The sequence below is a fragment of the Aplidium turbinatum genome, chromosome 17 (assembly GCF_918807975.1).
Source record: "Aplidium turbinatum chromosome 17, kaAplTurb1.1, whole genome shotgun sequence".
NCBI lineage: Eukaryota > Metazoa > Chordata > Ascidiacea > Aplousobranchia > Polyclinidae > Aplidium > Aplidium turbinatum.
In genome coordinates, this window is record NC_137488.1 from 6,070,564 (window position 1) to 6,097,627 (window position 27,064).

The 27,064-nt window shown below is 37.0% G+C and overlaps 1 protein-coding gene across 1 annotated transcript; it reads left to right on the forward strand.

Annotated features, from left to right (window-relative positions):
- Positions 1-1,227: 1,227 nt before the first annotated feature.
- On the forward strand, positions 1,228-16,124 carry LOC145786839 (kielin/chordin-like protein). The gene is made up of 10 exons (XM_082598579.1): positions 1,228-1,701; positions 2,338-2,514; positions 3,547-3,696; positions 9,726-9,815; positions 10,311-10,430; positions 11,450-11,623; positions 11,851-12,057; positions 12,604-12,798; positions 13,954-14,151; positions 14,564-16,124. Exons 1-10 carry the CDS (start codon positions 1,314-1,316, stop codon positions 14,752-14,754), a joined length of 1,890 nt encoding a protein of 629 aa, XP_082454705.1. The 5' UTR covers positions 1,228-1,313; the 3' UTR covers positions 14,755-16,124.
- Positions 16,125-27,064: the final 10,940 nt, after the last annotated feature.

Consider the following 27,064-nt stretch of genomic DNA (forward strand, 5'->3'; position numbering starts at 1 on the left):
CCAGGTGGCCATGGCTGATGTTAATTTAACATTTAAAGTGAACCTTCAGTAGCGTAAATTTTTCACAAAAACAATGAACCTCAAAGTAATAGCTCAAAGTCTTTAGGATCCCAATGTGGTGTATGCCGTGTTCTTGAAATTCTTTTGTTTGAAACTATTTTAGACTGGCGTAAGCCTAGGCTTCATGCCATAGTAGGCCCTACCCCTATATAGCGTGTGGGCTACGTATGGTCAAACATCACAAAAACTAGCCTATCACTTATTAAAGAATCAAGTGTGATTGAATGGTTGAAATTCGTCATAGACTATTAGGGGATTTACACGCATTCCTTAACTGCTTTTGTGATCAGTGATCACCTATCTATGAGGCTTAATTGCATGGAAACGTTAAGAGTTTTGTTGTTTACAGCCATGAACATCTAAATTCCATTTTAATTTCATGAATTTTGTTACCTGCAAAGTGTGCATCTTGATAAAAAAAAATATTGCTCCTAAAAATGCTTAAAAAGTGACTAAAACAAGATTATATTTGTGAAAATTTTCTGGGGGGGCAAACCCCCACACCCCCTTTCTGTTTCCTTTATTGAACATTAAATTTTACATTTGCATATATGTTATAAATTTTACTTTGTTAAAATTCTGGTCCTTTCCCAACTTTTTTCTAGATCCGCCACTGCATTGTCGGCATAGCTTATGTATGAACTATTTTTTCTAAGTTATAAAATCTTAAAAGTTGTTCACTCTTTGCTAAAGTAATAAATGTAAATTTTCCCCCCGTATTGCAAGAGTTTGCCGCCCTAAACGCTTTCTGGTTCTATTTTTAGAAGCAATCACTACACATAGGGGACCACTAGTCCACTTGTGGATTTCGAGGGGGGGCGAGATGGTGCTCACATGGCCCTGGCCATGAACATCGCTTTTATTTTAGCATCTAGGCTACTCCATCATTATGTGGTTCCATTCGTCTGTCTGCACTTAAATTGCATCGTAGTTAATGAAACAAATAAATGCACACTACCCTATACTATATTTACTCATCTTTGAACTGGACAAAAGGATCTACAATTATGTATGCGTCATAAGCCGTTAAATAGAGAAATAAACCACTTATTTTGGTGTAAACTAAATCTCCACGCTGTTTACTTTACAGTTTTTGTGTTTATGCAGTGTTGTCAGCGCTCTCTTTAGTTATGACTCAATTCTGACGCATGGATTTTTTCAGGAACGTTGTAGATTTAGATTTTGTTCAGCTGCTGAAAGACAAAAGACTTATCTTGAATACAAAGAGTCGCAGACTTTGAAATTCTTTAATAATGGATGTCAACAAAAGTTATTGTACTTCTCCAACACATAGTTATGTCAGTTCCTTTAGAAATTTAAAGAAAATGGCGATTTTTTCTTTAACATTATTCGCCTTCTGCTTGACTTCTAGTCGAGCTGGAAAAATGACAAATGATCAAGGTGAATTTGATTTTATGGTTGAACCATCATCTGATGGCTTGTCTGTCCAGTCAATCGTTGTCACTTTAGAAGCCGATGAAACGCAATTTGCAGACAACCTGGACACGCACAGAGACGACACGCGTCATCAACGACGTCATTGGCATCACCACCATAAGCACAAGTCAAGTAAAAATTCAACTTTGAAAGAATTTGACAATACTAATCGCATTGTTGAAAGAGAAGATTTAATAAACCACGGTAAATAATTTTGTTGGTAGTATTGGCACTTCAAGATACTGGTTACATGAGTTATGAGCAGCCTATAAAGATAAGCTTTCAATAGTAGCCTAAGTATGAACTTTATACCTAGGCTGTGAAAAATGTTTAAAGAGATAGGTTTTAAAATTTCAGTTGATAAATTATTTAAAAATAACCTGGCAGTTTGGTAGCTCTTATTTTGTATATATATGGTAGGATCTAAATAATAAATACTATTAATAATAGTATTAATACTACAAAAAGTGCTCAATGCTAAGCAAAAAAAAAGCAAGCAGAGCAAATTACATCAAATATAGTTATTACTTTCTAAAACCTCTACAGCGTATACCACCCTAAAAGGGGATCATCAGAAGGTCCCTATTCAAATAGAATCCAAATAGTGTATGAACTAAGTAATAAATAGCATTGATAACACAAACAAAATGCACAACATCAAGTACAATGACAAGCAGAGCACATTGGATGGTGACCACTATAGTCAAAGTAACCTTGACTGCCTGTTTCACACTGAGTGGGATCTTCACAGAGCTCGTATTCAAATAGAATATAAACCCTGTGAATACAAATTTTGTGTTTGCATGATTTGAAAACTAAAGTTTTGAATTTCTTTTTCAGCTGAAATGTGTGTCCATAGTCGCATTGCTGACAATGATCCAGTTACATGGGAAAATGATAACTGCCAAATATGTCATTGCCTCTCAGCTAATGTGGAATGCGTGGAAAAGAAATGTCCTGAGCTTTCATGCGAAAATCCTGTTCAAGTTGAGAACGAATGCTGTCAGATGTGTCCAGGTACAAGGATTTGGTGCACTTCAGCTGGCCAATTGATCCTTCGTACATTGGTTCAACGTTGAATCAATGTACAAAAGACCAATTTTGCCAACTCAGTCAACTTGTACCTGATGCGTGAAAATGACGCTGTTTTTTCCAATGAAGTTGTTTGTGCACTTTTGCGGGTTGAAGTTTTGGAGAATGATTCACGAACGTATGCCACCAGGAATAGTTGACTTATTCATCTGATAACCCCTCTTTTGTGAATGAGTAAATTAGCAAACGTTTGCTAATTGAGCACCAGAATGGCCAATTTCAGAACTACGCACCTTGAATATTCCAAGAAAACGAACATTATGTAAATACTTTATAAAAGCTTATATGAACAAAGAGGGCAGTCTGATAACAACTATCAGTTTTCCCAAAATAAAAATTGGTGCGGTTGGTTACTGATGAAATCAATCTTTTTTTACACTGATTTAATTTTTGTAGACCGTGATCCCATGTTATAAATGCTGATCTTGTTATTTGGGTAAGCTCACACTTTCATGACGTACGCTTGACTAAACATTGAACAGTCAATCAAAAAAGTATCAGTCGCTGTAACACATTTTTTGAGCAAACAAAATTATTTTAATTATAAAGTTAACACTACTCAGATTCATGCTTAGAGGATTTAAATTGACCATGACCGTATAAGCGATTATCCATTGTCTTTGTAGCTATCTGGAACTGGAAATGGAACTGACTTACACTTTTCAGATTATTACCAGCGTTTTGTGTTTGTGTTGAAAGTGTAATGCTGCTTTCCGGGGTGGAAATCGCTCTTCAAAATGTGAAACTATAAGTAATGAACAATTTTCACCTGCCCTGTTTATTTTGACACAGCAGGAAAGGATGGCGGTTTAGTAAACTGCAGCCATTTTGTAAATCGTGAGAATTGCGATGGTAGAAAATAAGCTACATTTTAAATTTCCAATAATGCAATTATTTAACAGACATCTTCTGCTTTTAAAAAACATAGGAAATGTCAACCATGTTTGATTCATTTAGAGAAAATCTGCCAAGCTGCTGATGGGAGAAGGTTTCGAGACGGCGCTGAATGGCATTTGGACGACTGCACTTACTGTGAGTGCAGAAAGGGGAGGGTCCTTTGTTCTGTTGAAGATTGCGAGTACAAATCTTGTGCTAACCCTGTCAAAGGTAAGCTGAGAATTTATTTCTAAATGTGCAAGTAAAATCCGAATGTTACACAAAGGTATTCAACGAGAGTAAAGTTACTTCTAGTGATATATTTATAATGTTCTGCCTTTACTCACTAGTACACTTTGCTTGCTTACAGTTTCTTTTTTAATAATTGTAAAATCCGTTTGCATGTGCGAAGTAACATAAATACACACCGGTTCATGCAATATCAATATGAGAATATAAATGAAAGGGACTCATGAATACTACAATCCTCCCCAAGTTGTAGATTTGGATTAAGGGGAATGCTTTTTATATGACGAGTACGATAAATTATAGTTGTCACAATTTTCCAGTCTGATGATAACAAAACGTTGCTTACTCGAATTACAGTTTTACACAGAACAAGAATTAATCAAATATGCTTGTCATCAATCTATACAAAGATCATTTGCGACTGGTTTGAAGAATGAAGAGTTTCTTGTGACCACATGAGATCCTTTTTTTGCAGTGATCATCGAACCATTTATGTTGGTCACTTTGTAAGGACGCAATCCATAAGGGAGTGATAGTTTACTTTCTCTTTTAACTTTTAACAAAACCAAGTCACCAATTGAAATATCACAATTTTTAGCATGTGTACGTTTGTCTGCATATTTTTTCATTTTGCACGAGTGTCTTTCTCTCTCAACGATTGGTCATTTACAGTAGTGAGAGCTTGAGGAATAGTAATATTAGCTTTCCTCCCAAACAAGAGTTCGGCGGGACTTGTTCTGGTCGTGCAGTGTGGCGTAGCTCGATAATTTCTCAAAAAGTTATTCAAGTCAGATTGCCATGAATTGTGTTGAACATTTGAAATGCGAACAGATTTGTTAAGTGTTTTCATGAAGCGTTCAGCTTCGCTGTTGCTTTTCGGCCACAAAGGAGTTATCTTTCGATGTTTGAAACCTAAACGTTGGGCAAATTGCTTAAAATCGTAACTATTGAATGGCGGGCCATTATCTGATTTAAGCACAAGTGGAATTCCAAACATAGAGAAAATTTTGTCAACTACCGGTATCACAGATGAAGCTTTGGTAGAATTGACAATTTCTACAACAGGAAATCGCGAGTACTCATCGACAATTACTAGCAAGTATTTGCCAGTGTTATACGGTCCAGAGAAATCAATACACAGTTCAGTCCATGGTGCGTTAGGCAATGGTGACATTTTTAATGGTTCAACAGTGTTTTTAACGGTTGCAGCTTGGCAATAAATGCAATTTTTAGCAGCGTTTTCAACAGTTTTGTCAATGCCAGGAAACCAAACTTTTTCTCGAATCAATGCTTTTGTTTTTACGATGCCTTGATGTCCTTGGTGTGCAAGAGTTACGGCTTGTTTTTCTAACACTCGCGGCATAACGATTTTGTTCTGTTTAAGAATTAAATCAGAGTTTGTTAATGTCAGCTCGTTCCTGATAGGAATGTATGGCTTGATGTCTTGATCTGGGTTCTGCATAGCAGATTTCCATGCGTTGCTTTTGATGATGTTGATGATTTTCTGCATTGTGTCGTCACCTTTGACAGCATTTGTGACATCATCAATTGTCATTGCTAGTGGAATTGCTGATTGAGAAATAAAGTTCACATATTGTTCAGTCGCATCACACAATTGAGTGCAATGTGTGCTTCCCACGGGATGTCGAGACATGTAATCAGCAGGGTTGTCTTTTCCTGGTTTATACGTCACAACGAAATTGTAGGGTTGCAATCTTAGATTCCAACGCTCAATTCTTGCTGGAGGCTTGGATGATGCATTTCTGAATATGAGTTCTAATGGCTTGTGATCTGTAATCAAATTGAAGGGTTTTTGCATGCCATATAGATACAGATGAAAATGTTCACAGCCCCAAACAATTGCTAGTGCTTCTCTTTCAGTTTGAGAATATCTTTGTTCGACAGGGGTGAGAACTTTACTTGCGTATGCAACAATCCGGGCAGGTTCATTAACATTGCTTCGTTGAGTGAGAATGGCCCCAAGTCCTACGGGACTGGCATCTACAATAAGCTCTGTTTCTTTGTTCAGGTCAAAGTATGTTAAGACTTCATTCCCTGTCAGGCTGTCTTTGAGAGCTTGTATTGCGTCATCATGCACAGCAGTCCATTTCCACTCTGTGTTCTGATGTGTTAACTCTCGCAACGGTTGAGTGATTGTTGAAAAGTTTCTGATTGTTCTTGCACAATAGTTTGCTAATCCCAGTAGACTTCGCACTTCACCGACTAATTTTGGCGTTGCAGCATTCTTTATAGCATTTATTTTTGTGTCTTGTGCAGAAATGCCTTTGTCAGAGAATGTGTATCCATAAAATTCCAATTTTGTTTTGTTAAATTCACATTTTCTTTTGTTCAGAGTGAGATTCTTTTCTCGCAATCGTTGCAATAGAGCATCAAGATTCTTGTTGTGGTCTGCTTCAGTCTTTCCATAGACAATGATGTCATCGCTAATGTTGAGTGTACCGGGTAGGCCATCGAGTGCTTGCTGAATGGTTTTTTGAAAAAGTTCGGCTGCTGAACTCACACCAAAGTTTACACGTTTGTAGCGATATAACCCATTATGAGTTGAGAATGTTGTTATGTATCTGCTGTCATCATCCAACTCAATTTGGTGATATCCTTTGTTCAGATCTAGCTTTGAAAACATTTTGGCTCCATTTAGTGCATGAATAAGGTCATCCACAGTTGGGCAGATGTGTCTTTCACGATGTATAGCCTTGTTTGGCATTCTCATGTCCACACAGATTCTTACTTCTTCTGGGTTGTTTGGTTTTGGTGGTGTGACAATGGGGGATACCCACGGTGTTGGACCATTGACTTTTTCAATTATATCATGGTCTTCCAAGTATTTCAGTTCTGTGTTGACTTTTTTCCGAATGTGAAATGGTATTCGCCTGTGTGGGATAGCTGTAGGTATCACTGATTTGTCAATGTGGAGTTTGGCTTTGAAGTCTTTGAGTTTGCCTATGCCTTGAAAACGGTCAGCATATTTGTTAATGATGCTAGAATTGGTACCAGTGACAGTTTGATTGATTATGTGCAACAGGTTTAGATTAACAGCACTGTTGTAGCTCAACAAACAGCCATGTGTTCCTTCCACTACATAAAATGTGGCATAAGTTGATTTATTTTTTGTCTTTATGTCAGCATGACATTTGCCAAGTAGTTTCATTGGCTTGCAAGAACCATATGTAAAAATTTTAACATTGGTTTTGAAAAGTTTACATTGTATTTTGTTGAAGTTTTCTTCATCAATGAGATTAGCTGATGATCCAGAATCAAGCAAAAATTTGATGTTTTTTCCATTGATGTTTAGATTTGCAGTAGGATTCTTTGCTGAATTTACTCTACATACATAAGCAATTTCTTCATTAGAATCTGATGTGTCACTACTGCTTTGCTGTTCAGATGTAGCTCTAACATTTCTTTGATATTGTTTTTGCTTAGTTAAACAGCATTTTTCAAAATGATTTAGTTTTCCACAATTTCTGCAAGTCTTTCCAAATGCAGGGCATGACCGCCTTCCCTTAGCATGAGGATAACTGCCACTGCAAAAATAGCACTTGCTGATGCTTGTTGACTGTCTGAGTTGTGTTGGCCTAGTAGGTTTTGGCTTGAATGAATGCTGTTTATTTGTTGAGAGTTTGTGCATTTTGTTGATCGATTGTGATTGACTGTGAGCCTGTTGTTCAAGATGTTCTGTTTGCTGTCGTGAAGTTTCAAGGGTTTTTCCCATTTCAAGCAAATTTGTTAGATTCAGATTTTTTGCTTCTAGAGCTCTGGTACGCAGTTTTTTGTCAGAAGTTTTGCTGATGATTTGCCTTTTAATTTCTTTGTCAATTTCGCCACCAAAATCACAAGTTTGAGCCTTTTTTCTAAGTCTGGCGTAAAACTGATTGATGGTTTCATCTGGCAGTTGTGCCATTTCACGAAATTGCAGCACTTCATAGTCAATGTTTATCTGAGGCTTGAAGTAGTTACTGATGGCTTGTTTGGCAGCCTCATAATCATTTTCATTACCAGTGTTAGGTAAAGTTATAAAGATGTCGAACAGCCATTCTCCTGCATAGTGCAGTAGAGATGCTCGTTTGATTTTATCTTCTTTAATTTTATTGACAATAAAGAAGTTTTCTAAACGACAAACCCACTTGTTCCACCGTTGTCCAGTTGATGAAGGATCACCCTCTTCAAAAGATGGAAATGCTTGCGAAAGACCAGTCATCTTGCTGTCTTACGTTGATGTGTTTACGTGGTTTCTGATACTCTACTCGTCGCCAGTTATAATGTTCTGCCTTTACTCACTAGTACACTTTGCTTGCTTACAGTTTCTTTTTTAATAATTGTAAAATCCGTTTGCATGTGCGAAGTAACATAAATACACACCGGTTCATGCAATATCAATATGAGAATATAAATGAAAGGGACTCATGAATACTACAATATTCATTTGTCAAAGAGATAAAGATAACTATAATAGTTAACCGCGAAATTCAGACAAACCCAAGGAAATGAAACGGTAGTTTTCTTATATCAAGTATGACTATAATGAAAACCCGGATGATAAATACCTAAATTCTAAATCGAATATGATAGGTGTGGTAAATTGGTCTTTTTTTACAACAAACGAATGACTCTAAACTCTATATTACTCCTAAGTCACTTTCAAAGTCCACACTGAAATCGTTTGTTCAGTACTTCTAAAGCTGGTACTTTTAACTTTTTAGATCAGACTTTTAAATTCCACCCAATAAAGCCATAGCCAATTAGCCATACACAAATAAAGGGTCGTTTTCACATTAAGTCAATGCGAAATTTGACTTTGACATCACATGTTTTGCTTGCAAATGAATGCAGTCAGTGACAAATCGCAAAACATATATATATTTGATTTTCTGATTTCAGCATCCAATGTTGGTAAAGAGAATTGTGCTCAGTTCAGTTGTGTCAAAAGCGAAACAATGCCTCGTTTGTGCAGGGTATTTTTACTTGTGATGCTGTTAATCAGTAAATCTATATCAATTAACGTCTTGTCAGCGTCTGGCGTCGTCTGTCAGTAGAGAAACAAAGGCCATAGGTGTTGCGGAGTAATGAATGTGAGACAGATTGTTATCGATCTTTCCACTTGGCACACAGTAAAAGCCATTCTTTGCGGAGGACAAGCCAAGAGCTTTAGGCTCAAACTTCATTCATCACGCCGCAGGGCATAGCAAAAATCTGCCAAAATTGCGTGATGCGATGCGTGCATCAAAAGGAAAGAGGTTTTGCTCTAAGTCTAACCGCTGCGGAAGCAGTCTCTGGTATCTTGTGATGTAATCGAGCCAATTACAGCAAGATTTTAAGACTTATCCTTGGATATTATTGTGCGGTCTAGCTTGTCTACGAAGACTGATTGGCAAGCGTATGGTTTCCGGATCACCTTTGGGTTTAGCAACTATATGTACAACTTTCTCCATTACAAGATTGTTTAACTTTAGTAGGCGAAACTCCAAATTAAACGTAATTAATTACTCTTAACTTTCACACAAGAGTTTGAAACTTGCAGGTGTATTGCAAGGAATGTTGCAGCTTTTTAAAGAGATTTTTATTTCCTACAATAGACTAATTTGTTAGCATAACAGGAATGTGTGTTTGATCTGGTGAATGATTGGAGAACAATTCTAACCAAATCTGCTTCAGTCTTACAATATTGAAACCATACATTTTAAAGCTTGTCTACAGCTATTCAGTTTCTTTCTTGCTTTTTCTTATCTCAGTTTCAACGTTTATCTTCACTTCTTAAATGTCAAGTGTTTACCCAGAGTACAATTTACACTATGTTTGCAACACAAAGAAGCTTTTCTCAGTAATTTTTCTACTGTGGCGTAATAGACGCGGCCAATAGAACAGCAAATCTAAGAAAATGTGTTTGCTTTATGGTTGTAAACTCAAATGACAAATGGAAAGAACAAAGGTTTGATTTGAGTTTTCGCTTCAATATGTACGATCGCGCATTTAACGATATTTCTTTCATTCAGTTCCAGGTCAGTGCTGCCCTGTCTGTCCGGACACGTCTTGCCTTGAAGATAATGGAAGTAACCATACCGCCGGGACGGTCTGGAAAAAAGGTACGAAAATGGCATGTCTTGAATACAACTTTTTTTTGTAGTATCGGTACTGACAAATTGATCTTTTTTTTAAGTTAGAAAACTTTATAGCTTTTTTTTAGTATTTTTAACGAGTAGGCTTACTAACGTATAAAGTAGGCTATTTTTAAAGTCTATTTTACAGCATTTAGAAATTTAGCTTTGGAAGAGAATCAATAACATCATTCAAAACAAATAACAATACACACGAAGTCACGAACTCTTTACCCTCATCCTGATGAGGGCAAAGAGTTCTTGTCGAAAACGTTTGAATTTATTATGGTGTTAGACTGTTAGTGTATTGTATTTGTTTTGAATGATGCTATTCAATCCTATTGAGTAATTGTCAGTCATCTGTTTACGGTATTGTAAAATTTAATAATTTGGACAAGAAAGGATTTTAATTAGAAAGTTTCTTTATGGTAATTGAAACCTTTTGAGACCATGATCATATTTTCCCATTTTTATGTTTTGTAGGAGACTGTACACATTGCTACTGCAGAAAGGGTGAAAAAGTGTGTGCTCAAGAGAAGTGCCCTCATATAAACTGCACCACCCCCTTCAGACGTCCAGGAGAATGTTGTTACAGATGTCAAGGTTTGCTAATAATTCACAAACTTTTTTAGGCCTATTTGTTGGTAAGTCGGCTGAAATTATTTGTATTCTGTTGTAAACATCACAGGTGCACTTGGTCACTGTTGCTGATCTTCATGTTATTTCCAGTATTTGTTTCACTGCGTAGTTAGGGAAACAGTTTTAATTAAAAGAACTTAATTATTCTGAGGAAAGTTTTTCATAGTCAAAGAAAAAGTGCCTAGAAACGCTTTAGTAATGATGAAAACTTTATTTTATAAAGAGCCAAGATGTTGAGATAGGGGTGATTTCTGCTTTTTTGTAGCTACGTCCAGTGGGGAAGGCAATAGGGCATTAGGCCGTGTCCCACTTCTTCAATAACGAATTGGCTGGTTTTTGATAGCAGTGAAAAACTTAACTTATAAATTTTTGCCAAAAACATAATAGAAACTGAAAGCATGGCCCAGTGCCCGTATCTTTTATGGGAAACTTCTGGCAATGAGCTAACAAGATTTTATGAAACAATTAGGACATACCATAACTATCAAATAGATTTATCCGGTGAAATACCTTGCAACGTAACCTTTATATTGACGGAAACATCACCATCAGTCAAAAGTAATTTCCAAATTTGCATTGAACAAGACAAAATGGCTACGTCTGGGCCCAACACTCAGGCAAAAAATCTAGCAACTGAAATCTGGCCCTGACACAAATAAATGGATAAGCAAAAAGGCTTAATTTGTTGCATAGTTTAGGCCTAATACAGTATAACCTCCATGTAGGTGATTAGCACATGAACGATATTCTGAAAAAGTACTCCCCTCAAGAAAACTCTATGTACGCTACTTGCTGCATATATTATTTTCATTTTACTCAATGATAAACTTTAAATCTACGGTGTCAATATAGCTACGGTACTGTAGCAAATAAGAAGACTAGAATGTATAACCTCGCACATGAACATATTTCATGCAGCTCGGTTCTCTAAAGATGCATCAATATTTTTTAATTAAAGAACAATTCTGTTTTTTTTCCTCCAGGAGCCATTGATTGTGTTGTATCATCTTGGGGCTCATGGGGCGAGTGTCCTATTCAAGAATGCGGAGGCGGGATGCGCCGTCGTTACAGGGGCGTGGTTATTCCCCCAAGGCACGGAGGGTCATTTTGTGCCCATATGAGCGAAGCCCAGATGTGCCCGCGCCTACCTTGCAATGGTACGTTAAATTTTTGTGGGAGATGCCGATGCCCCTACATAAGCTATCACCATGTTATTATCAAAGTTTAAAATGTGCATGTAGGCCTAGTCAAGCAAAGCTAACTGATCAAATTTGTTTAATGTTAATGCACTTTTGTAAAATTGTTTCTATGCAAATAAAGTCGCAGTAGTTTAGGCTGGAAGAGAAAAAAAAAATTTTTTCCTGAAATTGTGTTACGATTTTAGAAATCCCCGTTTGTCCAGTGACCACTTGGGGATCTTGGAGCCACTGCACTGCCACTTGTGGTTCGGGACGACGATTGCGCATGCGCAAAAAGACGAAAGTAACCAAGGCAACAATGACATCACTGATAGATTGTTCTCAAACGCACATGCAAGAATCGATGCGTTGTTACACAGGAACGTGTGACATTCCCTTGGCTTTGTATCAAGGTACGATCCTTGAGGGTTATTTTTTAGTTTTCAATAAACCGATCATAAAAAGATTTCTTACTTTGAATCATGTTTGAACCAATAAACAGTAATGAACTGTACAAAATTTGATAACTGCTCCACATAACAGAACAAATATTATGCAACCAAATATCACGTTTAACCCTGCGCAACATGGCAAGCCAAAGATATATCGAATGATTTTATTTGAAAGTATTTACTGAAGGATTAACACATATGTCGCGAAACGTTTCTACACACTTAAATTCACCCATGGAACTCCAGCATCTACTACTGTAGTGTTTTGTTTGTCGATGCTGTTTACATTACGACACCCTGCCCCTCAAATTTGAATTATTGAAATTAAACGGTACTACAGGGCGTAAGAACGAATCATAAAACAAGAAAAAATTTAGTATTTGTCATTATCGTATCCAAGTGCTTAATATCAATGGGTAACCGATGTTGCTACTTTTTTGTTTTTTCAATTTTTCAAGTGCAATTTGATCGTTTTTCGTAAAAATAACAATAAATATTTCTTTTCAGTTGAAGAAGATAATGACCATTGTCTTGAAGTCACGTGGTCCGGTTGGGAACAATGTTCAGTAAAGTGTGGGGTAGGGGTAAGGACAAGGCAACAAATCCTTCTGAATTCATCTCACCCTTTGGGGCATCTTTGTCACTTGCTTAGAGAAACAAAGCAATGCCATGGACATGATTGCACAGGATCGCCTGACAATGGTGGGTTTTAAGTCTCAATTAGATTGATGCCTAGGTTACGACTTGTTACTGGTGTTGAAAAAATTTTTGTTTGAAGGAAAAGCGCTGTGGTAGTGCAATTAAATAAAGGCAAAAATACTCTACAATTTGACATTTTTAGAGAGATCTGAAACAAGATTTACGAGTTTCATAAAAAATTTTGTCTCCTGGGCTTTAAGCCTTTGGCTGATGCATGTTTATCGAACAAACTATAAGCAAGGCTACTGCTTAGCCTTAGAGATATTGTCAAATTATGTCAGCTAAACATCAAACTGAAAAGATTAATTCGCATTTGTAAAATATTTGGCTAGATTAAACAGAGAATCACTTCCATTATTGTTTTCAGTAATAGGCTACATCGAGACTTTGTGCAATGCCGGTAAAAATACGTTTTTCATAATATGTGAAAATGTTTGAAAGTATAACACTGTCTTAATGAAGCATCAAGCCCTAATCATTTTGCACAAATGTGCATGTTTATTTTGAGAAAATTGTTAACAAATAATTTCATAGCGCATTGGCTATTTAAAAACAATCGTGAAGTTACCGAGCCATGTTTACATAAGCAATATTTTTGCAGCAAAGCATGTCACAAATTGACAAATACGTGTTTCAAAACGGCTCGTTGCCTTAATAATTACTTGCTATATTGATTTTTCAATAGCCAGCCAACGTTTTGAATTCATTTTTTTATCAGAAAAAATACTCATCACTAAATCCTATGTGGTCTCCTTGTGTTTATGTTGTTAATAAATTACCGCACTAAGACCACTGCACACCTGTGAGAAGACACTGATCTATCTCAGTAACAGCCACTCACCTGGCAACTTGTGTAAACCAATACATAGCACATTGATACCTTTACCAAGTTATGAAAACATATAAGATATGTGAAAGCAAACTGAAGGTTTAAAACTAATCGATCAGAGGATTAAAACTCCAAATCAACTTCCGTTCACCGGCTTGGGTATCAGCGAGCACCAGCTGTTCTTTCCATATTGTTTTGACTTCGAAATAAGACGTTAAAACTATGCGATAAGAATAACTTTTGCGCGCTGGATTTCTAGTTTGTTTTGTCTATGTAGAAACATGTCTTTTTTGTATTCATTTCTGACATTGTTCCCTTCTTTCGTACAGCTGTGAACTGCAGAGTAACGAGTTGGAGTCCATGGACGCCTTGCTCTGCCACATGCGGGGAAAGCGCGGCAAAAAGCAAACATCGGTCAGTATTGAGGCATCCTTCCCCTGGGGGAAGATCTTGCCCCCGCTTGCAAATGACCCGATCTTGTCGATTGCCGCCCTGTGAAGACAACCTGCCTGATTTTCCCGACGCAGGTGAGGTTTTAAACTTTTTCAGTGATTGAAAAATTTTTGCTTTATTTCGTGATTCAACTTTGATGGTTGTTTTTAACCAGGATTAATCTTGAAAACAGAAAGGTTTTAATGTTCACAGCAAAAGCTTGTACTAAGCTAATAAATGGATTTTTAATAAATCATAAACACGTTTGGCCCTTTTACTTATGTTTGTAGGCTAGCTACAATGTGCAGGAAAGGCCATGGAATGACCGACAAACAGAAACCTACACCCATTGCGAAGAACAATGTTTTTACGTTTTATTTTTGTAAACCAGAGCTTTTACTTCAAACTTGTTGAGATAAAAAGAAAAATGTGTATAGTGAAGAACTAGTGGTGCACTTGCTACTCAACGATTTACTTTGATTGTATAAATACATTGTTTGTTTTCAGATGAACGTTGCGTGTCAGCAGATGGCTTGCGTCATTACGCAGAAAACGAAAGATGGGACCCGCTCGAATGCGTGGCCTGTCGATGCGTAAACTCCCGCAAAGTCTGCCAGAGGATGTCCTGCCCTTCCCCTGACTGTGATAATCCTACAAAGTTTCCCGGGTTCTGTTGCCCTTTCTGTTTGGGGGATTGAACAAAAACTAACCGCAGAGCCAAAGCGAGTCTCTGAAAGACAAGTTTTCCGGGACTCCAGCCCCTTTCTTAAAGTGAAATACTTAAAACTACATGTCATGGTGTTGGTGCACTTCAAGAATGATCAGTATTCAATAGCTGTTGATGAAAGTGGGTGTCAATTGCATTTTTACACTGCTTGAATTTTTTATCAAATTTGTTTGATATGGAACCCTACCCACATTATAGTAATGTAACTGTTAGTTACTGCAAGCCATGGTGCTGGTATAGTGGTATGTTGGCGAAAGAATAGTCTAATGCGTTTTTCTTTTATTCGTCTTTTTTGTAACATGACTTTTATGCCTTTAATGCTCAACTATTTAGCAAAAATGGTTTTTGAAGCCGAAACGGACCCAAGATGTCCTAAATTTATTTCTTGAAAAGACTTGTTTTTTCAATAAACTTGAAGGAACAATGTACAAATTTTTGACGGTTGGTAGATACAGCACATTTCGCTCATTTCATATTGAGAATTGTCCAAGTCCTATTTATACTACCATGGCCACCTAAAGATACGGCCTGATTTGTCACATTTTGCAGAAATTTCCAGGTTTATCTAACTTTGGGCAAACGTTTAAATAAATTGTTCTAAAAATTAGATTTTTACGCTTTCTTTATTCTTTTCCCCAGATGACACAATAGGTTTTAACATCCTCACATGTTGAAAAACAAAGAAAATTTGATTTTGTAGATTTTAGTCAGACTGTTAATTTTCAATAACAGTCTGATTTTGCGTTTTTCAACTTAATTTTTCTCATTTGCTACTGCTTCCTCAAGGCAACAAAAAGTTTTTTGTCATTTGGAAACCGTAAAAAGTAAAAACATCTCAAAAAATGTCAGTTAAGCACTAGCAGTAGCTGTAATCAAAATCTGCAAAATGTGACAAATCAGGCCGCATCTCCAGGTGGCCATGATACTACTTAAATTTTTTGAATATATTGTTGAAAAATCAGCCTATACCCTATGCCAATTTTCAAAGTTGCTCGTGTTTGCTGGTTATTTATTAAAAGCAGCATTGCTACTGCTTCCCTTTAATCATGTTGCCATTATTTATCTATGAAAATATTCAAAACATTTATTAAAAGGTTTTCTGTAACAATCTTTTTTTTAAATCAATTCACAATAATTGCTTTATGTATTGGCTTGAGGTTTGTAAGTCTCATTGAAATGAACCAATCATAGCGATGTATAAATTTCGCCATGGAACCAATGTAAAACAGATAGTAGCTTATGTTTTCTACTTTTAGCTTATCTGCATTTATATTTAAGATTTTGTTGTTTTTTGACCCTTTTACGTTCAAGAAAAAATTAAACTATTTGCAGTATTCAGCATCGGCGTTGATCGTATCTTATGAAAGTGAAATCAACTGTTTCTGTGAAATATTAAAGCACTAAATAAGGAACTTCGAGTAATAGAGAATTTTACACTAAACAAAACACTGAAAAAGTCTCTTACAAAATTGATAAGCCTGAATATGCACAACACTGACAAGTGCACAATTGTTGGAATTATGTTTCGTCGTCGTCGTTTCATTGGAGAAATCATCGATGCCTGATGCCTCTATTTTGTTTCTGGTACCGTATTAGAAGAATGAGTAAAAGGATAGACAAACCTGTAGGAGGAATGAAAGTGTAATTAATCAAACTTCAAGGTACTCAGGGGATACTTTTATGCTGATATAAAGCAATTCTAATCGACGATGATATTAGGATTTTAATTCTTCACAACTAAAATATCAAGAAGAAAGTTCAGTTTATTTATTTTTTCTGTTGGCGAATAAACATACGATCATAAAGCAAAAAATTATAACCAAAACTAAGAATTACTATTCAAGCCATTTTCCACCAGATCGTGGCTGAGTCTTGCTTTTTTGACGACATCTTAAACACGCTGAAAACCTGTCCAGTCGCAAAAAAAGGCTTACCCTGCGCAGCCTAATTTCACATCACAATTTTTAGTTATTTTGTCTCGTCGTCGTCGTTTCCGCTTTTGAAACGAGGTTATATTATTTCACCAGCTCAGGTTGGTAATGGTTTTAAGCACCAAACATTCACATTTTGAAGTAATGTTTCCTATTTGAGACAAAATTTCAAACCTGGGCTTCAGGTATTTGCAAACACCCCAAAACTTTTCTAAGGGGTCTGGAACTTGAAGAAACCACCTAGATATACTTTTTAGGTAAAAATCACCCCTTTCATAGAAGTTTCTTCTACTATTTTCCCTTAGTTAGGGTTTTCTGTTTTGAGAAATGTTTTTTTTTCTTTTGAAGATGTCTTTATTTGAAAATTTCATTGGTGCCCACTGCCCAGACTAAATTACTTTCACTTGGCCCTGGGCCTACCATGGCCACCTGGAGATGTGGCCTGATTTGTCACATTTTGCAGATTTTGATTACAGCTACTGCTAGTGCTTGACTGTTATTTTTTGAGATGTTGTTACTTCTTGCGGTTTCCTAATGACATAAAACTTTTTTGTTGCCTTGAGGAAGCAGTAGCAAATGAGAAAAAGTAAGTTGAAAAACGCAAAATCAGACTGTTATTGAAAATTAACAGTCTGACTAAAATCTTCGAAATCAAATTTTCTTTGTTTTTCAACATGTGAAGATGTTAAAACCTATTGTGTCATCTGGGGAAAAGAATAAAGAAAGCGTAAAAATCTAATTTTTAGAACAATTTATTTAAACGTTCGCCCAAAGTTAGAAAAACCTGGAAATTTCTGCAAAATGTGACAAATCAGGCCGTATCTTTAGGTGGCCATGGGCCTACGTAGGCTAATCATGGCGAAGTCTTCCTAGGAAAAAGTTTTATCATAAAACGATCGTAACAGGCCATAGCCATAGCCTACTACAGAAATTGCAAGCACTTTAAAGATTATGATGTAGGTCTAATGCCACTCTGCACACTGTGCTTATGTTTTTAAATTTCGTTCAGTCTCACCCAACCAACACTTTCTCATGTAATTTGCAAACACTTGTCACCGAACACATTGCCGCCACTATAAAAAAAAAGTTATTTTTGTCACACTTGATTTCTAAAAATTGGCATTGCACGACGCCATGTATTTCTTTGAAGTTATTATTAAACGCTTTCAAACAATGCAATTCAGCCGACCGTAAATTTAACGCTATGGAATGCGAGCAGTAAAACTGTACATTTGAACGATATTTCGTCAGTAGCCTCGAAGCTTACTAACAACATGAAAACGGCACAGACCAGAGACCTTTCAGCGAGACTTTTATAAAGCAAAAACGTCCAGGTTTCTAGTGAACAAACTTGTTTTTGTCAAAGTAAAGTGCTTCGCCAACAAGTTGCCAACAAGTTTATTAAAAATCACAAATTTTCATCCTAAAATGCCTCCGCGTTTAACTGATTGTGTGATCAATTGGAAAATTACTCCACATGTCGACAGGCGATTGAAAGTCTTTAAAAAAATTTACTGAACAAAGGCATGGCTTGCAGTCTATTCTGCGTTAACTTGGAGCGTTTAGAACAGGGGCGTGCAACTGTTTATCTCAATGGGCCACAACGTACAATTATAATGAAGCTGAGGGCCAGTCTATCGAATAACACATGAATTTATATGAAAAATTTATTTAAATGGAAACGTACACACAATCGTTACACATTGAGTGAGTGATTAATGAGATGTCTGATATCTTCTCTGTCCAGAGATCTTGCCAATGTCAGCTTTGACGGAGGAAGTGGCAACTCGAAGTTGACTTGACAAGTGCTCATCTGTAAGCTGATTCCTGCATTTTGTCTTGAACAGCTTCATTTTTGAAAAGAACTGCTCTCATAATGCAATGCTATCATGCTATAATAATTAGCAGAGTGTTTTGCACAGTAGTGTCGCTTGATATTGTACTCTTTCATTAGGCTACTGCTATAGTGTTTTGACAAATCAGGCAAACAACATCTAGATTGTGTTGAACAACGAAGTAATTTATACAGCACTCATTGTTGAACTTCCGGCTTTCATAATCAACCTTCCTTTTCTTACTTGTAGACATTTTTACTATGCTAAGCTTTTTGTAGAATAAATATTAATATATTCATCACACTGCACCCATAAAGTAAGATTTATGTTAGGGAACGTTCAAATATTACGTAACGCTTTTTTTTCCGAATTTTTGACCCCCCCTCCCCCATGTAACGCCAACGTAACGCTTTTTTCAATCCCCCCTCCCCCATGTAACGCTTTTTCACTACGAATTCAGCACAAAAAACTACCATTCCGTACTCGAAAGCGTTACGTAACGTTTTGCTTGAACCCCCTCCCCCCCGATGTGACGCTAACGTAACGCTTTGCATAAACCCCCCTCCCCCTCGAAGGCGTTACGTAATATTTGAACGTTCCCTTGCTGAATCATTGCCAGAAGAACAAGGCGGTTTTCTACAACGCTTACTAATGACGCAACAATAATGCTAATGATGTAATAATGCTAAAAGTCAATAACGCTAATGATGATGTTACAAATAACAACATCTTCCGATCTAACAGTGAAAAGCATTTAAAAATAATGGGCTACTTGATGAAGAATGTGCGGGCCACGTAAATGGGTACCGCGGGCCGTTCTCTGGCCCGCGGGCCGTATGTTGCACACCTCTGGTTTAGAAGTTTTAAAATTTGTTCAGTTTAAAATCAATCGTTTGTTGAAGTAGCTTATCAAATCCGAGAATGAAATTAAAGATTGTTAACTTTTGTATTAAGTTTGCCCTGGTAATTCTTCTGTGCGATCATTTTATGTACTTGCAGTAGTCATGAAATTAAATTGAACACGTTGTTGAATCAACGTAAAACCGTTTTTTTGTCTGGGATAGGCAGAAACATTTTCGATCGCAAAATTATAACCGCTTGTCACACCTTTCCAACCTTACTGTTTCTGCGTTTTATTTATTCCATAAATATTTTAAAATAGCAATACAATGGCATCCTCTGATATCCATTTAACCTCACAACACTTTATTGGTAATTCGAAATTAAGCAGATCACCTGCTGCTAATTATAATAATTGAACAATACAACAATAATTTAATTCACTTGACGTTGTTCAGTTTCTTTGGCTATGATACGCTCGCTAGATGGCGAGTGGAATAGCAGATATCATGAACAAATCCCGAGTTTTATTTTATTGAAGTAAAACATCAATGAAGGACGAAACAAACGTTGAGATGGTGATAGTTACCTGCAAAAATAGAAATAAATTTTATTTAGAAAAGTTAATTGATTTAAGTCGTCGGCTGTATGGTCGTGGTGAGAGCTTTGGTTGGACTTTCGAAAGGGTGCTGGTTCGACACCACTCAAAACCATGCAGCTTTATCTTTGGCATGACCCTTAAGGCCTGCTGGAAAGTGGACACGAATGGTTGGTTTCCTTGCCTTCCCGTCCACAACCTAAATTGCGTAAGAGCCTATAAAATCAACAAAAAAAAATCGAAGTTTTTTTTTATTGGAAAAAATTTCAGACAGAATGTCAGCAAACGTCAACAAAGAAATGTGGCTACTCACCAAAACTGTAAAAACATTGACAGACGATAAAAGTTAAGAAAATATTCTAACTTGCTAAAATTGAACGATGAAGTGGAGGGTTTCTATTCGCTTTTTGCAGTGGCCGAGTGGTTAGCGCGTTGGGCTCGCAGTCGAGAGCCTGCATGTTCGACTCCAGCCACACGCACTTGCTGTTGTTTCTCTGGGCAAGAAACTTTACGATAATTGCCTCTACCCAGTGATGGATTTCGAGTAATGGGTAGTACCAAATTTAAGTCACACTGTAAGTAGAGTAGACAACCGGAAACAGACATTGCCGTTGGCTGCAGCTTGGGTCAGGTGTGCGTCGGAAGACGTACACCGATGTATAGCGCTCAAGTCCGCTTTTCCGCAATGCAGGATAAAGATAATAAAACAAACAAAACAAGTCGTAGCCTTTCTGCTGGGTGTTTTCGCTCCCTCTAAAAGAAACAAAATAAACCAGTTAGTTTGTGTATCATTTCGATCACAAGGAATCAGCCGTACTTAAAACTACTGTAGTTGTCACTTTTACACCACCCGTGAAAATAATGTTAGATTCAATTTGTCACTCTGATTTGTAGTCAATTTACAACACTTGAAATACTTGTAATTAGATCCCCGCCCGAGAACCAGCTGGGCCATTGCCTCTCTAGACTTGCCTCATCAAGGCGTAACCGTTTGCTCACTGGTGTTGGACGCTATGGTGCAGACATGTTGCGTTGGGGCTTGGCAGAGAGTGCTGCTTGTGAGTGTGGTGAAATGCAGACGGCAGCCCACATTATCAAGGATTGCCGGCTATACAGACCTCCTCATGGTATGGAAGGCTTAGTTTCTATCGATGACGACACCAGGCAGTGGCTAACCAACGGATGCCCTGACATATAGCGACAACACGAGAGAAGAATACTTGAAAGTTATTTGCGTGCTCAATTTGAAAACTAATACGTAAAAAAAGTAATAATAATAAATCAACAAAACAATACTTGCACGACCTCTATGATCGCATGTGACGACGTGTTTCAATAAATACGCCGTTCTTTGTACATCTTTGCAAAGAACGGACAAAACCCCTCCTCTTTATGTTTTTCATCATTTTGGAGACATGATGAAAAACACGTATCAAAGCACTCCTGGCACTCATTGCATATGAGGCTTATCGTGATTTTTGAATAAATCTTTAAACCTCGGTATTTAAACTCATGTTTAAGGTACTAGAAACGAACCATGGTTCCTTGTATTAGAGATTGTTTCAAAAAGTGATTCAAAGCCTCTACAAGTATGCGAAACGCCAGGATTAAGCTTTGCAGGAAGCTTTCCCAGTCCGAGGATAAACATTCAATCAATCAATCAAACAACAATTCATTGTCACACATGAGTGACCATGTGGAATATTTACATTAAATTGCTTTTTTATGAGTCACAGTGTGACATCTAGAACAAGATGCTTCCTATTTCACTGCCTTGGCACGGTGAAAGCTTTTGTTTCCACATGATTTGGATACTTGGTCGTTCCAGGTTGTACCGCCTTGATATGGGCATTTCTTACAGAATCGCTGGGTTTGATTTTCTACAGAGGAAAGCCACTTCTTGCGGTCTGACTTTCCCTTCTTCCATGAGACAAAACGCTTCGGAGGCTCTAGTCAATTTGAGCTTCATCTCGACTCTATTGAGTTAACAACGGTTCTAAAGGGCCAGATCCGGTTACAATTTTCCAATCATATTCATCAATCCCTTTTGATCCGTTAACATCTTGCATCGATAAAAGCCAACATATGCAGCAACAACAAATGTGTTCAACTTATTCTTGGTGGCCTTGTACGGTTGTACCTTAACAGGCGAAAAGCTGTGAGGATTTTGCAGGTCCTCCAAAGCTGAAGGAGTCTCCAAATAAGCTAAGTATGCATACGTGTGATTGGACTGGGAAATCTGGGTGTCGTTAGGATATAAAAGCATGGAAAAGATCTCAAATCAGCAGGTGCCCTTCTGGGAAGTTAACCAGCGGGTAACACGAATAACTTGAATTACATCGCAAAGTGGAAGGTTACGTATCAGACGAGAAGACATCAAAGCTCAAGAGGGGGAATCGAAACAAACAGTTGCAGCAAAGATACAAAATAAAAACTTTCAAGAAAAGCAGCTTCCATCGTATGTGAGTTTTTGTACCAGGGATGCAGTGACGGGGAGGGCTTGGGGAAGCAATCGCCCTCCAAACTTATATCCTGCCCCTTCAAAATAATATGTGTTTAATACTCTCACAACTTTTTAATGACATTGTATTTGCATGTTTTGTACCAGTTGGCCGCAGGTATACTACCATTGTCGTAACTAATCATGTAGCGCTGGGTTCATTTTCAGGGCCTGCGTTTGAGTGAAGAGTTTCAAGTACAGCTCTCAGCTGCACCTAGCAGATGAAAGAAATCACATACAACAACGTCTTAACAACAAGGGGAAACTTCACTCGGGCAACCTTTGGTGTAGAGCTGCTACAATTAAGGTTTTAACATTTTTTTCAATCTCAGAATAAAACTTTGCAAAAGTGTTTGACATGCTTTTTGTAAGAGCAATCTTTGCCAACTTGGGTAGTCAATTGCCCTCTTCACACAGTTTGTGAACACAATCGATAGTGTTGCTGTCACACGTTGGTGTATTATGTTTTTTAAAAAAAGTACATAATTATTTTATGAATATTTCATTTCGAATTTCCGACATAGCTCGTTTTGAAGCAAGGACGGATCCAGCAAGTAGTTTTAAGGGAAGCGATTTTAACAAAACACATTGATGTGTAGGTCTACATAAATCCGGTCTTGCAAAAACCCCGTGAATACAGTTAGTTTTTTATGTATCAGGGGGGCGATCTCCCTGGTCGCTCCCCTGGATCCGCCGCTGTTTTTAAGCAAAATTAATCGACTTGATTTTTTTCCATTTCAACATGAACTCCTGGGAAGAATCTTGTTTCGATGAAAACATATTTCGTTTCCAACAACCTTAATTTTTCTTTGCAGGATATTTTCTTGGTGAAGTTTTCCTGTATCCGCTTACGCCACACGTGGGCAGCAGCGGGTCTAGAAAACATGTTTGATATCGTCGTAATTTCTTGGGAGCAAAAATGGTTGGACAGAATGGACAACATAAAACTCAAGAATCGAAGCAAAATTGAACCAAGAGGTCCACAAGATACTTTTTTTTAAGACTCTCACTTTGCACTTGACCACGTTCAATTGTTGATCAAATGAAAACTAGATTTGTGAATTTGGATTAAAGTCTTGGTTTAAAATTGAGCTCAAGTTGAAAACTTTATTTATGACTAAAATAGGTATATTTCAATAATTTAATGTTTGAGTGAAGTTTTGAGTAGCCTTCATGTCAAGTGAAGGTGAAAACAGTTTGAACCAGCACTTTCCAAGCTTTCTGTTCATGTCTTGATGTCTCTCGGGAATATAAACGTGAACTTGTGTCTTCACAATACTGAGGTTTTTTCTGAATAAGCCAGAGAAAATTTTACATTTTCGTTTCTTGCTCAAGTCGAATACTTTACTTTCAACAACGTGAGCGCTCATCATGCTCATGTATAGTGCCGCAACATATAGAACTAAATATTGGTGTGTTAGGCCTATTACGTTGGTGACTCAATTTTTGACAAAAAATCTAGTTAAAAATATGATGTAGTTTCGTGAGCAGATCTCATTTCATTTAAAACATGGTCATAGGAGACTGCGGTAAGAGTATGTATTTGATGAATTTCGATTACTTTTTGGTTGAACCATGTCAAATACAGGGAGAACACACTTTGTATTTAAGTTCTACTTCATTGTGCAAAACTTTATCCGTAGGCCTACTGCTGAAGCTTGAGAGTAATCTAAATATTTCCTTGTGCGAAATGAGTCGACTGAACGAATTTTTTATATGCAAACAATCTATTTTTGATAGAATATCCAGGTAGGCCTACTGTAGAAGGAGGTCCAATCTGTTACTAGATTTAGCTTGCCAGTGCCGTGGTACGCCCCTGAATGTGGGACCAACCATCAGGCACGACAAAAATTGATAACGCATAGATAGCATGGCTCTAATGCGTCCACTAACCACATTATTTTGCAAATGAAATACTTGTTGAAAAATTTGATAGTCAGCTCAGCAAGTGGGTTGTTTACCCTTACTCCCTTATATCCCATTGGAGCCCCCCAAGAGAAATCCCAAGAGATTCCATAATCACAAAGCCGTCCAACCATGGGAGCAGTGCTGGAAACTAGATTAATTTTATACTTAAAACATTCATGTATAAGTATGTTCTCTTTATTTAGATGAAAGACCGTATTTTTTTTATATCGATAAAATTAATAAAAACGTTTTGCCAGTAATTTTTTTTCACTGAACTTATGTGCCACGTAGAAAGTGATTGCACAAAGAATTTATATTTGTGCACAGCTTGGGCAAGTATATTAATAACTTTACTTATCGACTTTTGCAATTTGGTACCAGCTTACACAATGTCATTACGTCATCAAGTAGCCTAACATTAAGGAAATCCTGTTTTCGATAAGTGAACCTGTTGGAGAAAAATCGGCCTTGTTTTGAAGTTCCATTCTTTCAAAATCAACAAAGCAATCTTGCGGAGTGAAATCAACGCAAAACAAACAGTTGCATTTCAGTTTATGACTTGTATTAGAAATCAAAACGGAAGGAATAATAAGACCGTGTAAAGTAACGTGTGACATTTTTGGTTAAATCACACACAGAGACTGAAGAGATCGTTCGAACAGTCACCAATACGCCCAATAATAACTCACACAGGAAGCAATAACTGGCGCCAGAACTATATGACCTGGTGTGCCAGGAGTTTTGTATATGAATAAGTACCCGCATGAATAACAATATATTTCGGTTGCAAGATCTTCAAAACTTAATTTATTTGCTTTTGAAAGCGATGTGTTTAATGTGCATACTCACGAAAATGGACACATACGCAATTTGGATACAACTTTAATGGAAGGCCAAGGCTAAATTTATTTTTGTGAGATAAAATGATCGGTCTTTTTAAAGCGGTTGCGTGTTGTGATGTTATTGTGTAATATCAATGTTTCTGGTCAATTGCATAATTCACACCCCATTGTGACGTGTTCTGTTGTTAAACAAGCCACTTTCTTTGATTTCCCACTCGATTCATACAACGACACGCAAGAACTTTACCAGAGGATGACATGACATGGATTTGGAAGTTCTTATTAGTAATGATGTCATAAAGCACAATTGATTTTTTAAATAGTGGGATGCTTTTGAAAAAGTTTGAAATCATTAAGATTCACTGACAGCATTGTTGCATTGAAAAGTTGCTCGTGTTTGGTGAATACGTAAAAAGAAGCAAATTAAAGTTTTAAAATGGAGTTCAAAATTTTCAAAATAGCTCTGGTCACAGCAATATTAAAATCACCATTAACCCTAATGGCGTAAACCATCTAGTTGCAAAAGTGACACTTGGTTGTATGCAAGACATTCAAATAATTCAATATAATTTCGATATCCAACAAACAGTTTTCATTTCTATTTTTTGCACTGAGCGATCACAAACTGAAAAATTGTGAAATTCCTGCAAAAGGCATTTACCAGGTATCAATATTTTTTTAAAACCAGGCATGCCCTTGCCCAGCCTTATTGACTGAAGATAATATACTTTTCAAGTAACCAACCTCCCCAGCTCCACTCGACCAGCAGCCATTTTGTAAACCCACGCCGTCGTCGAAAGTGCACGAAAACTTGTTTAGCGTGTGCAGTTAAAAAGAATATCAACATGTCAACTGCTGGACTTCACAAAAATTTAAATAAGTTTAATAAACATGTAACATAACGTTATCGCCGTTTTTGAATTTTTTTTTTCAAACGAATGGGCTGTGGATGCAAATAAACAAAATTGCAAGCCATTCCAAAAAAACAAAATATTTTTGAATTTTATTCCTCACACTTCGAGGTCAACTTGGGACGCATTCGACTGGCTGGGTTCCCTTGTCTTTAACAAATCAAGATATATCGGAAGCTTATCTAACTTTTAATAGGATAACATTTAAATTTTGAGATTCCGTGTTATCACCGCGTGTCATTTACGACTCCAGTCTGCCATTATTAACCTAATTCCGCATTTTCAAAAGCTATCGATATTAGATACCAGCCTCACTCTTTATTACAGGAAAACAGTGAGATATTCGATTAACCTACCGTGTTCAAAGGAATTAATTTCAAATGATAATAACATTATAATGCATGGTCAAGCAGTGCAGACTTCCCTTTGCTTTTTAGATCTTGGCATTTATGCAACAATGGACTAACAATGGCTTGGCGACATGAAGCTGGGATTGCGGAAATAGACGAGCATTATAGCCTAATAATACGCCATGAGAAAAAGAGCGGGGTTTGTGAAAGCAAAGCTTTACAATGATCTCGCCTTTGTTTTAAAAATATTGTGCCCGCATACGGTTCCTTGATGTCGAATTTATATTGAAATTGGCTAAATTTGCTTGCTAATGACAAAATGTTAATCAAGCTGGGAAAAACAGAGATTACCGAGCGATAAATAATAATTTTCATTTGGGTCATATAATAATCGATTAGGTTCAAAATATGTGAAGATTCAAAACGAAATATCACTTTGACATGGCAGTCCGATGAGCTTACAAAGAGATTAATTTAAAAGAGTGACATAAAATAGTTTTAGTCAGTTTTCAGAGAAAAAAAAGTAACCTACAACTTTGATTTTGCTATGGAATATTTAAACTGAA

Coding starts and splice junctions, on each gene's coding strand:
- LOC145786839 (XM_082598579.1), top strand. CDS start 1,314: ATGGATGTCAACAAAAGTTATTGTACTTCTCCAACACATAGTTATGTC. Junction 1,702..2,337: donor AGAAGATTTAATAAACCACG/GTAAATAATTTT, acceptor TTTCTTTTTCAG/CTGAAATGTGTGTCCATAGT. Junction 12,799..13,953: donor CACAGGATCGCCTGACAATG/GTGGGTTTTAAG, acceptor TCTTTCGTACAG/CTGTGAACTGCAGAGTAACG.